The sequence below is a fragment of the Archocentrus centrarchus genome, chromosome 3 (assembly GCF_007364275.1).
Source record: "Archocentrus centrarchus isolate MPI-CPG fArcCen1 chromosome 3, fArcCen1, whole genome shotgun sequence".
Classification (NCBI taxonomy): Eukaryota; Metazoa; Chordata; class Actinopteri; order Cichliformes; family Cichlidae; genus Archocentrus; species Archocentrus centrarchus.
This window is the reverse complement of record NC_044348.1, coordinates 23,680,429-23,696,910: the sequence shown is the minus strand read 5'-3', so window position 1 is coordinate 23,696,910 and position 16,482 is coordinate 23,680,429. Positions and strand designations below refer to the sequence as shown.

General features: G+C 39.0%; 1 protein-coding gene across 1 annotated transcript in view; it reads right to left on the bottom strand.

Moving 5' to 3' along the window:
* Window positions 1-16,482, bottom strand: part of mdga1 (MAM domain containing glycosylphosphatidylinositol anchor 1) — a 238,551-nt gene that overhangs the window by 39,103 nt on the left and 182,966 nt on the right. Inside the window, exons 12-15 of the mRNA XM_030758507.1 lie at window positions 6,879-7,059; window positions 6,719-6,742; window positions 4,605-4,757; window positions 3,937-4,092 (exon numbers count right to left, since the gene is read on the bottom strand). Of these exons, the coding sequence (XP_030614367.1) occupies window positions 3,937-4,092; window positions 4,605-4,757; window positions 6,719-6,742; window positions 6,879-7,059 (514 nt within the window). The remainder of the gene's footprint in view (window positions 1-3,936; window positions 4,093-4,604; window positions 4,758-6,718; window positions 6,743-6,878; window positions 7,060-16,482) is intronic.

Sequence of the window (16,482 nt, the reverse complement as noted above, 5' to 3'; positions counted from 1 at the left end):
GTCGGTTTCCAACCGTTTGTGCAGACACATACACATTTGTGGCCTGCTGGAGGCCATGTTGCAGGGCTCTGGCAGTGCTCCTCCTGTTCCTCCTTGCACAAAGGCGGAGGTAGCGGTCCTGATGGGTTGTTGCCCTCCTATGGCCTCCTCCACGTCTCCTGGTGTACTGGCCTGTCTCCTGGTAGCGCCTCCAGCCTCTGGACACTACGCTGACAGACACAGCAAACCTTCTTGCCACAGCTCCCATTGTTGTGCCATCCTGGATGAGCTGCACTACCTGAGCCACTTGTGTGGGTTGTAGAGTCCGTCTCGTGCTACCACGAGTGTGAAAGCACCACCAACATTCAAAAGTGACCAAAACATCAGCCAGAAAGCATAGGTACTGAGAAGTGGTCTGTGGTCCCCACCTGCAGAACCACTCCTTTATTGAGTGTGTCTTGCTAATTGCCAATAATTCCCACCTGTTGTCTATTCCATTTGCACAACAGCATGTGAAATTGATTGTCAATCAGTGTTGCTTCCTAAGTGGACAGTTTGATTTCACAGAAGTTTGATTTACTTGGAGTTATATTGTGTTGTTTAAGTGTTCCCTTTATTTTTTTGAGCAGTGTAATTTCCAAATCATTTTTATCCATTTAGGTAGTTTTTATTTAGTTATCATTTCGTTTTCATCATGAAAAAAAGGGTAGTTGACAAAAACTATGACGAAAATAGTTCTTCAATGAAATTAACACTGCCTGAAGGAATAGATTTCAGGATACTCTTTGCTTGGGTGTGTATAAAATTTTGAAGAAGAGTATAAGTTCAGCAAATTTAGCAGATCTCTTCCCTAGTGTCATCTTCTTGTGCACCTCTTGACTGACTTCCGTACTGCTTATTTTCTGTTCATGCTAAGTTTTTCCCAACTTGAACCTGAATTTCATTTTCAGGAAGTAAGCAAAGTTGCAGGGAGGCAAATCTCACAAAGTACAGATAGTAGCATTTCAACAGCTTTTCCAAAAACTGTCTAATTTTGATACACACTTTCACCTTTTTCAATCCAGTCTCTTATTGTACCACTACATATCTGAGCCTCATTGTTTCTTTCTTCTCTCATTAGCCATACCCTTTTGTTCCTCCTTTCACCATCACCACTTACACACACACAGCACAAAGAGGAAATGAGAGGACTCTGATAAGCAGTCTATTGATTGGACTGAGGTAAGGCAGTATATGTTGGTAAGAGTGTCAGCCAAGCAGAAGAGAAGGCACAGCTCTATCAGGGGCTACTTGTCTGTGGAATCATGATTGAGAAAGACAACAGAGATACATAGACCCACACACAAACGGGCATCCACTGCTATACTTGAAATCAAATGACTTGTTTTTGTTTTGATATCTGAAAGGCCTACATTGGGTTCTCATCTCCCTCCATCCCTCATCTCCTCCTAAATAAGGCTCATGCCCTGTCTGGTATGTCTCTGTTGCTGGTTTGCTTTGAAAGCAATGCTGAAGAGGTCAGAGTAAACACCTGATTCAGGGGCACAACACCGGGAGAAAAAAATCTAGGCTTAGCTATATCCTTTTTCAAATCAACCCTTGGTAAGTAGAGGCTGGTTATAATACTTTTCTGATCACGGGAACCTAAATCTCTCAAGTGAGAAACGGACATAAAAAGCATCTAGAAAAACTGCATAAAACTAAAAAGAAAGTTACGTGTAAAATGATGATGTGCAAAATGCTATGATAACATTTATGATGTCAAATTTATTTAACGTGTAATAAAACTGTTTTTCATACAACATGCAGGAACTAATTATCTTCTATCACTCTGAAGTGAAAATAATCCAGTAATTCCAAGTAAGCTTGCCAGTGGCACTGCAAACCTGGGCCATAAAAAATACTACCCAATGCCAAACAAAACTAATTAAATGTTGTTTATTGTTGCTGCCAGCAAGCCCACAGATAAACATATTAAGGTGAAAGGAAAAACACATCACCTGGAGAGGTCTTTATTTGTTCTGCCCTACTGCAAACCTGAAATCCAAAGTGAGGAAAGGGCATTATTCTTTCTGCCCTCGTTTTGCAAAATCTTCAAAAGGTGCCTTTGCCTCTTTTAAATTCTCAAACTCCTAGGATTACAAACAAGCAGAACTATATGTGGGCTAGAAAAGAGCAGCATTTCAACAGCTTTTCTGAAAATTGTGTGGTGTCAAAGTACCTGAATGCCTTCAACATATACAACCTTTTTAAAAAATTTAAGCACACTATATATCAAGTACATTACAGCATGCTCTCACTACTTCTGAACATCAACATGATGAAGGTTCTAGAAAGGCTCTCTTTTTTTTGTGGGTGTTTTTATACTTTATGATTTTTTTCAGTATTTTTCTTACTATTCAATTTGGTCTCAGTCTCATCATTAACCATCTCCCTTTTTCAAAAGGCTGGCCAACCCTCATCCTCCCCTCACTTGTCTCGTCTCATCTCTCACCGACCCCCTGTCTTATCCTTATCTTGTCTCTTTCCATCATTAAGAGTCACACTGTGTCTCCCTAGCAAAACTGTTAGGTTTGCCAAGGTAAGGCAATTAAAGCCATAACAAATTGGACCAGACTGGGAGAACGACGCTGAAAACTGAGAGAGGGCTTGTAGTAGTGGTAACACAATGTTCTAATTGTATGCAAGTACTGTGCAACTGATGTCTCACTGTCTCATTACAAAACATCTACAAAACCTTTGACCAAACTGATAAATAAGAAAATAACTGTTCCAGGATCTTTTATAGATCAGCTACTTATAAATAACCAATAGCAATAGTCGTTGAAGGATTGCCAATGCAATCCTTCAACATGGCCATCTCTATCTGAGTCAGGTCGAGTAGTAGCCAAATTGTGGCTCATTCTTTCTTATATATTCTGAAATTTATTTATATTAAGTTTTCTCTCTGTGATGTAAACGTCTGAAAAACCAGGTGTAAATATTTCTCCTTTATTGTTAGCATGCCATCAATATGTTTTGTGTGTGTGTGTGTGTAGCTTTTTCTCTGTGGGAGACATGTTCAAGTCTCTGTCTCACATGCTGAACTATTATATTATCACTTGGTTACACACGCACGCATGCACACAAATATCGTGCCCTTCTGAACCAAACACATCCTTAGGAGACAGGGAGGTCAGCAGGTAACAAATTGTAGATTAAAGCATATATGCTTGGACTATGGACACTAAATCAATACTGTGTGTGTTTGTGGATAAAAATGGGTGTGCCTTCATGGGTTCGCTAGGTTGGCTATTTTTTTCTCTTTTTAAAGAATACGTGTGTGTGTGTGTGTGTATGTGTGTGCGCGTGCGTGCACACACACCCATCCACACACAAGTGTAAAAGTGTGCATGCAGGTGTGTAGGCTCCAAGATGTATGCATTCTAGCTGTGTGACAGAGCATATTATGATGAACAACTCGCCCAAGTGACTGATTGTGTCTTGCCACTGCCATAAATCACACACCTACTGCCCCCTTCAACCACCTCCAAACACACAAGTGCACGCAGACACACACATACACACACATACTGAGACCCAAGTACAAACAGAACTTTTGTAACATCCTACATCCCAACACCCTCGCCCCACTCGCTCCCTTCCCCCAGTCTTTCGCATGCACACACCTACACACACTCTCACACAGACCTACAATTTTCTGTCTGACACGCTCTGCAAGCAAGGGTCAAGCATAGGGTTCAGCTTTTGACAGAGGCAGGAGCGATATGAGAACCCTGATAGGAGAGATCGCCAGTATACTGTCCCCTGTATATTCATGTATGTGATTGTGCTCTCATATGGGAGAAAATTATATCGTTTGTGTGTGTGTGTGTGTGTGTGTGTGTGTGTGTGTGTGTGTGTGTGTGTGTGTGTGTGTATGTTTGTGCGAGCATTATTCTTCTTTCTGCAACTCACCAATGTGTTTGCCCTTCATGTGATAGTAGAAGGATACACAGTATGGAACTCTGCCTTTGGGGCCCCTGGTTGAGGTAATATTAAAGAGTGGAGACAGTAGAAGAGCCTTGTCACCCTGAGTACGTGGGCGTGATGCTTCAATGTACATGTAGTAGCCTAGAATGAACAAGAAAAATAAAGAATAAAAACATTAATAATATAAAAAACTTTCAATGGCCAATAAAGATCTAGAATGTAAAGTAGCTACAGAATAGACTGTAGCCTTTTTTTTTCTTGGGAGAATCGTATTTTTCATTTGCATGGTCACCTCTTTACTCCCATTACTGACACTTACAGATACCATCTCAGTCTACTGTTAACTCCTAACTCTCAATCAGCTTTGAGAGTTGAAGTAAAAAAAAAATATCTTCAGTAGCAGTTCATTATATGCTAACGTGAAACTATTACTTCTCATATCAAAGTTGGGACTTCGGATTAATGTCATTAGTTTATTTTAAATTGCTGTAAAACACAAGAGTGCCCGAACAACAACAGAAAAAGCACACTGCCTAAAGGTGAATGTTCTTGACTGTACATACACATTTGTTTTGTTTCTGTGTTTTTGAATTTACAACCACTTCCACATTATCCATTTGTCTCTCTCTTTAAATGAGTCATGGTTTCCTCACCCTCCTTTGTTCCACTGCGGTCAGTGTCTGGGCCGGTGTTTGCAGATCGCTTGGGATTCTGCGTCAGGTGATTTTGTCTTGTCCAGTCAAAGACATCACTCCGGTCTTGAGAGAAACCACAGATGCGCTCATCCTCAAAACCACACACATGGTCTAGGATTTGTGTGTGTGTGTGTGTAGTAAAAAAAAAAAGAAGAGTAGAGAAAAAAGTAGAGAAAAAGAAAAACACATTAACTCAGTGACATGTCAAGTGGGTGACATTACAAACAGTAGATGACACAAAAACTGTTCCTTTTTTTTCACCCACCTTTCCCAGGAAACAAATGGCAACATATATATAGGTCTATAATGACCTCTGCAATATGCACTTCAAATCAGACAGCCAGGCAATTACTGACAAAGTGATAGGCACAATGTAGGAGGCACTGGTATACATATTATGCATAATCGGATGTATGACTCCTACATACTCAGACTCGAGCTATGTAATATATTTAAATGAGCAAAAATACCTGGAATAAAAAAAAAAAAATCACACAAATCTGGGCATTCGTTATATTTTTTTCTCCTTTGTATTTATTATGCAATTCAGTGAAACATTTGTCACCTGATACTATAAAATGCTACTACTCATTATGAAAATAATTTACGACAATTACATTTCAAAAGCAGTGTTCAACATATCCAGTCATATGACAGTTGTAAATGTAAAATTTGTGTCTGTTCATCTAAAGCTGTCGTTTCAAATAGCAGTGAGAGACGCATACGATGTGTCAAGTTGAAAACTTAAAGACCAAAGACAGCTCGCAGCATATTTCAGCGAGTTTGTCAAATTCAAATTCTTAGTGTGACTGCGGCTTCGACTTGTGTCTAAAACCTAACCGATAAAATAACAAGAATATGCTGGCATTTGACTTTTCTTTAAAGTTTAGGGAATAAAGCATAAGATGGAGTCATTTTCAAAACCAAACGGCAGATGGGCAGCACAAGTTTATGTACAGTACTGTGTTCTATTAGGTCGAAGTGCTACGGTTCACCACACATTCATGGTACAGTTTGACATGCCTCAAATTGACCGTGTAAAGTCTAACATAAATTGAGACGAAGTTTTCATTAAACCTATCTTGAACTGTGTGATATGGTGTGTGTGTGTGTGTGCTTCTACTGGCTGTTGACATCTTGTGAATATGATCCATAATTCTTACAACACACTTGGGGAAAACCTATAATCAGATGCATTTTCACTGAACATTTAATCTTCTCTGAGCTATGTGATTCTTTTCATATATTCCCATTAACATGTTTTTGAGGGACGTTTTGATACTGCCACATAAGATCATTAGGGACAAAAAAGACATTTTTGAAGAACACCTCTAGTTTTGTCATTGTTGATGTTAATGTCTCTTGTTAAGCAAGATAAAGAGGCTTCTCTCCGTGGTGTAGTCACCTTCATTAGCCCATCTGGAGGGCAATTATCAGAGACTCGCTAAACAAATGAAAATTGAGCCAAGAGAGTATAACAACAACCATCTAAAACCGTCCAAGCTGACAGCATCAGTGAAAGCTTCCCGGACACACACACAGTCTGCTGCAGATGCATATGGCTTGTACTCCCCATGAGGATAGCTTGTGTGTGCCTCTTTGTTTCAGGGAGCTAATCTATTACTATTCACACCCTGCTCTACTACATGCGCTCCTTTCAATTTACACTGTTGTTCTCGCAGTCTGTTCCAATCTGCTGTTGTTTTAATTGCCTCACCCTGGCGGAGCCAACTGACACACTTGCCAGAAAAATGCTGCGTGTTTCTTAATGAAGAAAATAGACAAGATGCAATTGACTGAGAAACAGAGAGGGATGGCAAGAGAGGTACTGTAGGGCCACAGTAGAAGTTAGTGCAAAAGAGCGACAGACAGAGGGGGCTAACACAAAGGAAAATGGAAGTAAAAGTCTATGGAAAGATGTGACAGTTTAGTTTTAATATAGTCTCATCCAGTGAGTTTAAAGTATACAGAATGGTTCATATTTTGTATTTTGTTACCCTTTAACCAATCACACCACTATAACCAGTCTGACATAAAATGTGGAAGAGCAAAGAACAGTAGTTGAGGCTCACCTGAAGGTCTTGGGTAAGTGTAGGCTGTAAAAAAAAAATAATAATACTGATTATCAAATATGAACAACCCATCAATTTATCTGTGCTCTGTGTAAGTATATAATTGGATGAGAATGATAATGAATTCAGACAAAGAACAAGGGTTTTAGAAGAGACTCACGTTCTGAATACTGGATAATTCGACTGACATAGTCCCCAGTGCTGTAGGTGGTAATGGGTGCCAGCCGGACCTCGTAGGACAGAGGGATTTTCAGGTCTGATATTGTGTAGGACATCAGAACACCCTTTTCTGGTGCCTTACCCTTGAGGTCTATCTGTTTTGACAGCAGGTTCTGCTTGTTCTACATTCAAACACGTACACAAAAACACAGACACACACAAATAGAAAAGATGAAGATATGTTAATGTGCAAATGTGCTGCGTCAAAAGTGTAAAAAACTGTACATACAAAGATCTGACTGAGAAGGAGAAATGGTAAGAGTCCCATAAGGAGCTGTGCGTAAGTGCTGTCAGATGTATTTTCCATCCCCCCTTTCCTTTCTTTCATTCTCTGTTCCTCCATCTCTGGTCATACCCCATCAAATCTACCACTTCATGTTGATATGCTTTGATTTTAAAAATGTTGTCAATCAGAAGTCACTTGGGAAAAACACAACCCATTTAACAGCTCCAGCTCATCGCACATCTGCAGGATTTTCATAGCAATCCTAATCCTTTCTAGTTTAACATTCCCAGAAAAAAAACAGCACTTTCATTTAAACAGGCAACAAAGTCAGACACAGCGTTGGAGATCTTAAAGCTTAACTGCCCTAATGTGAGCAAAATATGGCATCTCATTTATCACCAAATCATCATATTACTGTACAGTTTTAGAACTGTGCATGTTTTACAATGTTCTCTTTTGTTTATGGAATGTGAAATTAGATATGGGCTTAAAGTTACCTTTCTGGGGCAAATTCCCTATCAACATACCTCAGGTGTGTTTCAGGGTTTTTTTAATCCAAAATAAAGTATACAAGCTGCCTTACTAAAATTGCTTCTCACTAAGAGCTTTAAAAGCCGGAAGAGGTTATATTAGTATAATAGTGGTCTCCCACATCAGTTTCTCTGTTTTAAAATACACGCTGGTTAGTTTTAGTGCTCCAAGCAAGCTATGTGATTTCCACTTTTGTCGCCACAACAAGGACTCAGTAACAGTTACTTTAATAGCAGCACTTTTCAATCATGTATGCTTTTTAATGTAATGCATGATCTGCTTAAATAAAATCCTAAAAAAACAAAAACAAACAAAACCTTATTATAACTCATTTGGCTGAAATATTAATACAAAATATTAAAATGGTAATGATATTAAGCCTGTCCAATTGGTGTCTTCTCATTCTTTTAAAGTTAAGTCAGTTTTTTCCATTAAATAGAGCTATTGCTGTGTTATTCCACCCACGGAGAGAAGGATCCATTAGCTGTGTATCTGCCTCTGATCCCAGCTACTTAAAGACCTGACAGTAAGCTCAATCTAATGCATTAGGTCAGCCACTCCACCATAACAACTTAGTACACCCACTGCATGCCATTATCAGGTAACACATGCGGCAGAGGGGTGTGCATATACTGTGGTTGTTGTGTGCATAAGTGTGCACATGGTTTTGTGTTTATGATAAATGTCTCCTTTACAGTTTCCTCAGATAGTCAGCGGCCGAAGGTTTGTGAACATCATATAATCATCACAGACACACTTTCTGCTGTGCAGCATGAATTTGGGTTTAGAATCTTCTAGATATGACGTTTGACATTTCTTGAGTGATTCACTGAAATATATATATATATATATATATATATGCCCTTATGCGTGCACTTGTTGTTCTGCTTCTACTCAGCTCCTTAAATAAATTAAGTAATGGGGGCGCAGATGCATTCACTTACTTTTGCTGTAATTTCTATAGTACTGTATGCTCCGACACCCCCCTCTGCTTTCCCTTCTGACACTGGATCCAACTCTGCTAGACTAAGCTGACTCCTGCCTGGTCTGCCAAAAACTTGGTATAACTCCAATTACTGTACGAGACCCTGATGGCAGCCACAGCCCAAGTGTGTACTCAGTAACATGCTTGGTATCAAATCCTTCCATCCTCACCAGACACTGTGCCATAATGGCAGTTCAAACTCTTTTTCTCAGCGCCACTCTTGCTGTTTCCATTTCAGCTGGTCCAAATGTTCACCCCTTTTGCCAGCCAATGAAAATCTCTTTTGCTGCCCTGCCAACAGAGACCATGAAGGCTAAATAATTGTTCACATGAAGTTAAAAAAAAAAAGAGAGAGAGAGAGATTTCTCCTACGGAAATAAAGTGGTAAATTTGTCTCTAAAAAAATTAACTTCTTTTTCTTAACACATCTTTTTTCACTCTTTCTTCTTAACCACAGTTTTCCCAAACATTCCTTTTGCAATGCAACTATGACAGCAAAAATACTAGAAAGCACCAGGCCCTGAGTGATACACAATGGACTCGTTAAATTTTAGGTTGATTTAACATTCCACTCACTAACTAACTACCAACTCACATAACTGCTGATTGAGAAAATAATTCAGAAACATGGGGCTTAGCAAGGATTTAGATAGGCTGTTGTACAACATGCTACTCTTTTTGAAAAAACAATAATGTAGCCTGGCATACTGTCAAACAAAGTAAGGGTCAACAGTTTCAGGTTCTCCAAAAGCATCATGTGTCATGTCAGTGTATTACAGGTGGGTTTCTGCACGCTTCCCAAGTCCTGACAGTGTCAAGAACTCACAGTATTGGTGTTAGGAAAATGAGTAATATTAGTTTAAAAAACAAACAAACTATCCTTTTTGGTCATATATACTAAAAATATCTGAATACCATGAAGTCCATTCCTTTAGTGTTGTTGTTACTTACTCTTTATTGTAATCATTTGCAGCTGCAACTGCAGCACGAACGATTTGCTCAGATATTTGTTCAGTTCCCACCATAACTGACTACTGTACACCAAGTCATACATTATACATTACTATATAATTCATAAGACTATAAATTGTGCCCTTTTAACACCGACTTACACTCACATTCAGCAATATAAACATTTACACTCTGCTCACACACCGCATATGCATATTTATGTGGAATATGGCAGAAAAGAAAAGCTATGCTCATGTAAAATGTATAGACTTAGCAGGAAGAGATGGGTGAATATCTTTCTGAGATTTTGAAACAATTTATCCTGTATCAGAATGGGCAGCATCTGTGTACACACACATGCAGTGTAACCGAGATAAATGACACTGAGAAACAAAGAGCAGAGTTTAACACACACATGCACATAAACTCTTTGGACCTAGGACCGCTGGATCAATGAAGTGCTGAAGTGTGACTTAGAGGAATCCAGCTGTTCCTACTACAGGTTAAAGTTTGTGTCTCCCTGTCTCTGTCTCTGTCTGCTTTCCTCAGCAGGTCAGTGTTTCTATGCGTATTTGCGTGAGCCTATGTGACAGGGAAGGGGAAAGAGGGAAGAGTAAGGTACAAAAGGGACCAACAAAATGAGACAGTTAAAGTGACAGGAGTGTGAGTGACATATTGCCTGCCACACAGATGCTTTCAGGAATTTCAACCAGACAGAGTTTTCATCTGTATCTCCATTGGACTTTCAATAAAGCAAGACAAATAATGTGTAATTGAGGACAAGAGCAGGAGAACCTGTATGAGATAGTAACACAGATGCAGACTGATCTGTATATGACAGAAATGTGGATTGACAGCACAAGGAGAGTCAACCTTCTGCTTAGGTTAATTTTTCTATTATCCTCTATTAATGGTTTTCTTTTATGACTGATCCAGCAATTTACTGATACTGGATGTGTTTCTGAGTTTGCACCGTGTGTAGAAAAGTTATGCTAACAAAGGCCAACGTGGTCTTTCTGTGTGCAAATATACAAGTGTATCTGCATAGTTGGGCTAGTTATGTACATAAATTATACCTATATTTGGTTTAATGAACAACTCTAATTCATCATGAATATTTTTCATCTCTCATATATATGGTAATGGGGATGTGTGTTTGCACGGGGACACTTTGTGCAACTGTGTGTGACTGAGTCTCAGAGTGCAAGAACCTTGATATAGTTATTATGTGAGGGCAGGTCAGCTACTAGCGGAACAATTTCAGTGATATAACACACACAAGTTGATGGCCAAAGACGGAAGACTGGTCGATATGGAAAAGAGGTGAAAAATATTCAGACATGACAGGAAAGGTCTGAATATGGAGAAGGTGAAAAAGAAATGTGGAAAGTGAAATAAAGAAACAGGGCTGCAAAAGAAATACCTGGCTCTGTGTGGCAAAAGTAATTACTTCGCCCTTTGTTAAATCGTGAATTAACTATGACCCACATTTTTTGGAAAAACTACCTCAATTTCACAAGCCACACCCAGGCCTGATTACTGTCAGACCTGTTGAATCAAGAAATCACTTAAATCGAATCTGTATGACAAAGTGAAGTAGGCTAAAAGATCTATAAGATTTATAAAAAGATCATCACACCAACAGTCAAACATGGTGGTGGTGGTGTGATGGTCTGGGCCTGCTGTGCTGCTTCAGGACCTGGACGACTTGCAGTAATTGAGGGAACCATGAATTCTGCTCTCTACCAGAAAATCCTGCACACTTGGGTTATATTGGGTTGTATTGACTATATATTTTCTGTATATAGTGCTTATGTATATGTGTAAAGTGTTTTTCTATTTTATTTTATTCTATTCTATTTTTAGTTTTCTGTACTGAGCTGCTGTAACGCGCAAATTTCCCCGTCGTGGGATCATTAAAGTCTTATCTTATCTTATCTTATCTTATCTTATCTTATCTTATCTTATCTTATCTTATCTTATCTTATGCAGCAGGGTAATGATCTGAAACACACCAGCATGCCCGCCTCTGAATGGCTCCAAAACAAACCCAAACCAAACCGAAGGGTTTGGAGTGGCTGGACATAAATCTAACAGCTTTAGCATGACCTTAAACAGGCCATTCATGCTCAAAAACCCTCCAATGTGGCTGAATTAAAACAATTGTGCAAAGAAGACTGGGCCAAAATTCCTTCATGGGATGTGAAAGACTCATTGCCACTTATCACAAATGCTTGATTGCAGTTCTTGCTGCCAAGGGTGGCACAGCCAGTTATTAGTTTTAGGAGGTAATTACTTTTTCACACAGGGCCAGGTAGGTTTTGATAGCTTTTTTCCCCTTAATAAATTAAATCATCATTTAAAAACTGCATTTTTTACTTGGGTTATCTCTGTCTACTATTAAAATCTGTATGATGATCTGAAGCATATGAGTGTAACAAATATTCCAAAAATTAAGAAATCAGGAAGAGTGCAACTACTTTTTACAGAGCATTGTATATGTTATTCCCTGCAGTGGCTAAATGTGAGTAAGGCACTTTGCCAATAAAATACAATGGACATAACTTTTTTAAGATCAAGTTTCTTAGCTGCCAGATTGGCATATTCCCTCAGAAAAATCCTTAAAAAAAATGTGTGGTGCAAGGTTCATGTGTAATACATTACTTTCAAAGTCTTTACAAAAAAAAATGTGACAGTATGTGTAATGTTGCATTTTTATACTCACTTATTATTTCTTAGAAGCTCTAGTTGATCAAAATCCTCAAAATACAAACATGTTTATTATTTATTACATGTTTATTGCAGTCTTTTTTTTTTTTTTTACGTTTATATTTATTACACTCAGCCATTTATTAAGTACACCTTTTCACCCTTACGTTAACGTAAATATGTAATCAGCCAATGACGTGGCAGCATTTAGACACATAGACATGGTCAAGATGACCTCAGAGTGAGAAAGAAAGGCAATTTAAGTGACTTTGAACATTGCATGGTTGTTTGTGCCAGACAGGCTGTTCTCACTATTTCAGAAACTACTGCTCTACTGGGATTTTAGTGCACAACCATCTCTAGGGTTTAGAGAGAATGGTTCAAAAAAAGGAAAAAAAATTCAGTGGGTGGCAGTTCTCTGGGCAAAAATGGCTTGTTGATGCCAGAGGTCAGAGAATGGCCAGAGTGCTTCAAGCTGATTGGAAGGCAACAGTAACTCAAATAACCACCTATTACAACCAAGGCATGCAGAAGAGCATCTCCGAATGCGCAATATGTCAAACCTTGAAGCAGATGGGCTATAGCTGCAGCAGCAGCAGCAGCAGACTACAGTGGATTCCATGTGTGTCAGCTAAGAATGGGAAACTGAGGCTACAATTTCCATGGGCTCAGCAAAATTGGACGATAGATGATTGGGCTGGTCTGACCAGTCTCCATATCTGCTGTGACATTTGGATGGTAGGGTCAGAATTTGGAGCAAACAACAAGAAAGCATGAATCCATCCTGCCTTGTATCAATGGTTCAGGCTGCTGCTGATGGTAATGATGAGGGCAGAGGTTGGAAGTAATGAAGTACAAATACTTTGTTACTATACTTAAGTAGAATTTTTAGGTATCTGGACTTTACTTGAGTATTTATTTTTCTGACAACTTTTTACTTTTACTCCGCTACACAAAAATCTGTACTTTGCACTCCTTACACTTTCAAAACAGGCTCGTTACTTCAGGTTTAACACATCTCAGGGAAGTTTTTATTGCCCACCACTGCACCTTCAAACATCAAACCAATCTGAGCCTAAATGGAGGAACAATAACACAGAAAAGACAGTCTCATTGGTGAAGCCTCCATCACTGGGGCTTTTTGCATACAAAGAGATGAAAGAGGCAACACCATATAATTTATGCATCATTTATAGTGCTGTACTCAGGGGTTAAAGTGGGCCAGAATGAGTGCATATACCCATAAGTTGTGGTCGCGGTACTTCAGCATCAGGCTAGCACTACTGAAGAGGAGCAAGTATAAAGGGAGTAAGGCTGTAACTGGCAGCTAATTCCATATAAATCCATATAATTCATGCATCATTTATAGCGCTTACGTCAGGCATTACAGTGGGCCGGAACAAATGCAAACTGAGGTGTACTAACTTTTTTGTTATTCAAGGTTTCCATGAAAATACTGCAGTTTAGTGCAGGATAAACAGGTTAGTTTGCTGGACTGTGGTGAATTTACAGCAAAGGTCTGTGTTGGTGCACAGCAGCTGCAGTGTTCATGGTCAGAGTTACATCAAGAATAGCAGAGATGAAATTGAATTTAAGCTGATGATGCTTAGATTCAAACGCAAAGAAAATTTACTGGAGCTCACAAAAGAAAGTTGCGATTCTTTTCCCCATGTGGAGCCACTAAAACTGATCTTAAGGTTCCCCCACCTGCCAAATCCCACTGTAACCCCTGACTGTATATATAGTCGAGCTATTTTTTAATTCCCTTTCACTGCTTGTGTTCTACATGACAGATTCAAGCTGAGTACATTCATTAGAATTAGAATTTAGATTGGAATTACATTTCAATTCTCGTGTAATATATTTTATTATTATGTCAGTACTTAAGTAAAGAATGTCTGTACTTTTGCCATCTGTGGATGGAGGGATATTTTCTTAATGACTTCGCTGTATTTAAATGGCCTCCATAGTCACCAGATCTCAGTCCAGTAAATAACTTTTGGAATGTGATGGACCAAGAGATTGGTATGGCTGTGCAGTCAACAAATCTGCAGCACCTGTGTGATGCTACCATGTCAATATAAACCAAAATCTCTAAAGACTGGTTCATGCACCTTGTTGAATCTACAGTGCCCTCCATAATGTTTTGGACAAATACCCAATTTTTGTAGGTTTAACTCTGAACACCACCACATTTTTTGTAAATCAAACAATCAATATGTGATTGAAGTGCAGACTTTCAGCTCTAATTCAAGGGGTTTTACAAAAATTCTGCACAAATTGTTTAAGAATTATAGCCATTTTTAAGAGGTTAATGGGACATAAATTTAAATATAAAGAATATTTTTAATACTTGTATGAAAAAAGTTTGTAGCCATTGTCTGTGTTCAGTGTTGAACCCATGAACATCACCAAATGTTGTGTTTCCTCCCTTTAGTTGCTTCACTAGGCATTTACTGCAGCCAAGTTCAGTTGTTGCTTGTTTGTTCAGTTTTATATTCTATAAGACCATCCCATTTCTGTACCTTTTGAGTTGCTTTTGCGGTATGCTTTGGGTCATTATATATAGGCCTGCACACTACAGAATTCACCTTGCTACTTCAATCAGCACTCACATCATCAATAAACACTAGTGGCCGGGTTCCACTGGCAGCCATACATACCCATGCTATGAAGAATTAAGGCAACTCTGAAGGCAACCCAGTACTAGCAAGGTGTACCTAATAAACTGTCCAGTGAGTGTATCTCAGAAAATAGGACAGGAAAGGACAGGACAGCAGCAAAAACATGTAATTTCTGATTAGCAACAGCTGATAAAAACATTTAAAAGCATTCATCAAGGCCAAGTACTTGCATATGTTAGAGGCCATGTGACTGCATATGAGGTTAATGGAAAGATGTAGTTAGACTCAGATTCAGCAGGGGAAGCACAAATGACACATGCCAACAAAAGCTTTGAATTTTTCAGCCAGAGAGAAAACCAGGGTTTTATGGATCTGCTTTATAAGCCTACAGAAACAAGAGGAAAAATGAAGAGACTGAAGTGAAATAACAGAGTTCAATCAGCTAACTTCAGTGTAAGCACACATACTTCAGCAGACAAACAGTCAGAGAATCCACTGCCAGCTAGTCATCATCTGTACAGTTTGTAGAGGAGTGTTTTGAGTGGATCAAAAGAGACTTCACGAACTTCTCAATCAATTGGAAACACCCGTGTTTCCATGGCTGTGGCAGCTGCAGACAACCACTGCCTTCATCCCCCTAAGTGTAGACCTCTCTATGAAGTGCTCTCTCTGTGCTCTTCCTTTTTTCTTTGCTTTCCCCTTACTGCTACTGGTCACTGCTCTTCCTGAGCCTAGTGCTCCCAACACTTTCTTCCTGTAAATTTCTTCCTGTATATTTATCATTTTATTTTATTTTGTTCTCCACTACATTTAATTGTTTTTTCAAAGGTAAATATGTGATCAGTGGATTTTCTGTAATATAGTAATATTAATATGTAATATAGTAGGATCTTTACCTTGCAATCCATCGTAAAGTGCCTTGCAATGTCAACTGTTGCTAAACTTGAATATTGAGATAAATTAAACTGAAAACTCAACACAACTGTGTTCAAATATATACAACTGAGGCAAAGCAAAAGGCTAACTTCGCTTTCTGTTAGAAAATGCCATATAAGAAACAGAAAAGTTAGAGATAAAGAAATGTTTACTCAGCAGCTTTTTGAATGTCAGTGTCAAGTTTAATGACCACCACATCAAAACTTTCTGACTCTTCTAAAATGATCTGCTGTCAGTTTTCTTGCTGGTTGTTTATGTGTGTTTCTTTTCCTTTGTAGCTAAATGGCTTATGGCTTGTTCTGTTAATGGATTTTGTAAATTAGCAGTGTAGAGGGACAGGAAACAGGGGAAAGATATGGGGGAAGACACACGGGCACATTGGCGACAGGCCGGGAAGCGAATCTGTGCTGCCCACACCGCAGCACGGCATATGCATGTGGCTGCCTGCTCCACCACTGAGCTACCCAGACGCCCCAATCTGCAACTTCTTTTCAGTGAAGAATTTCTGCGAACTTGACCCTTCTATGCTTGCATCATGTTTATTTGCATAACACTTCCTAAATGTACATACGTTAGAGAAGAA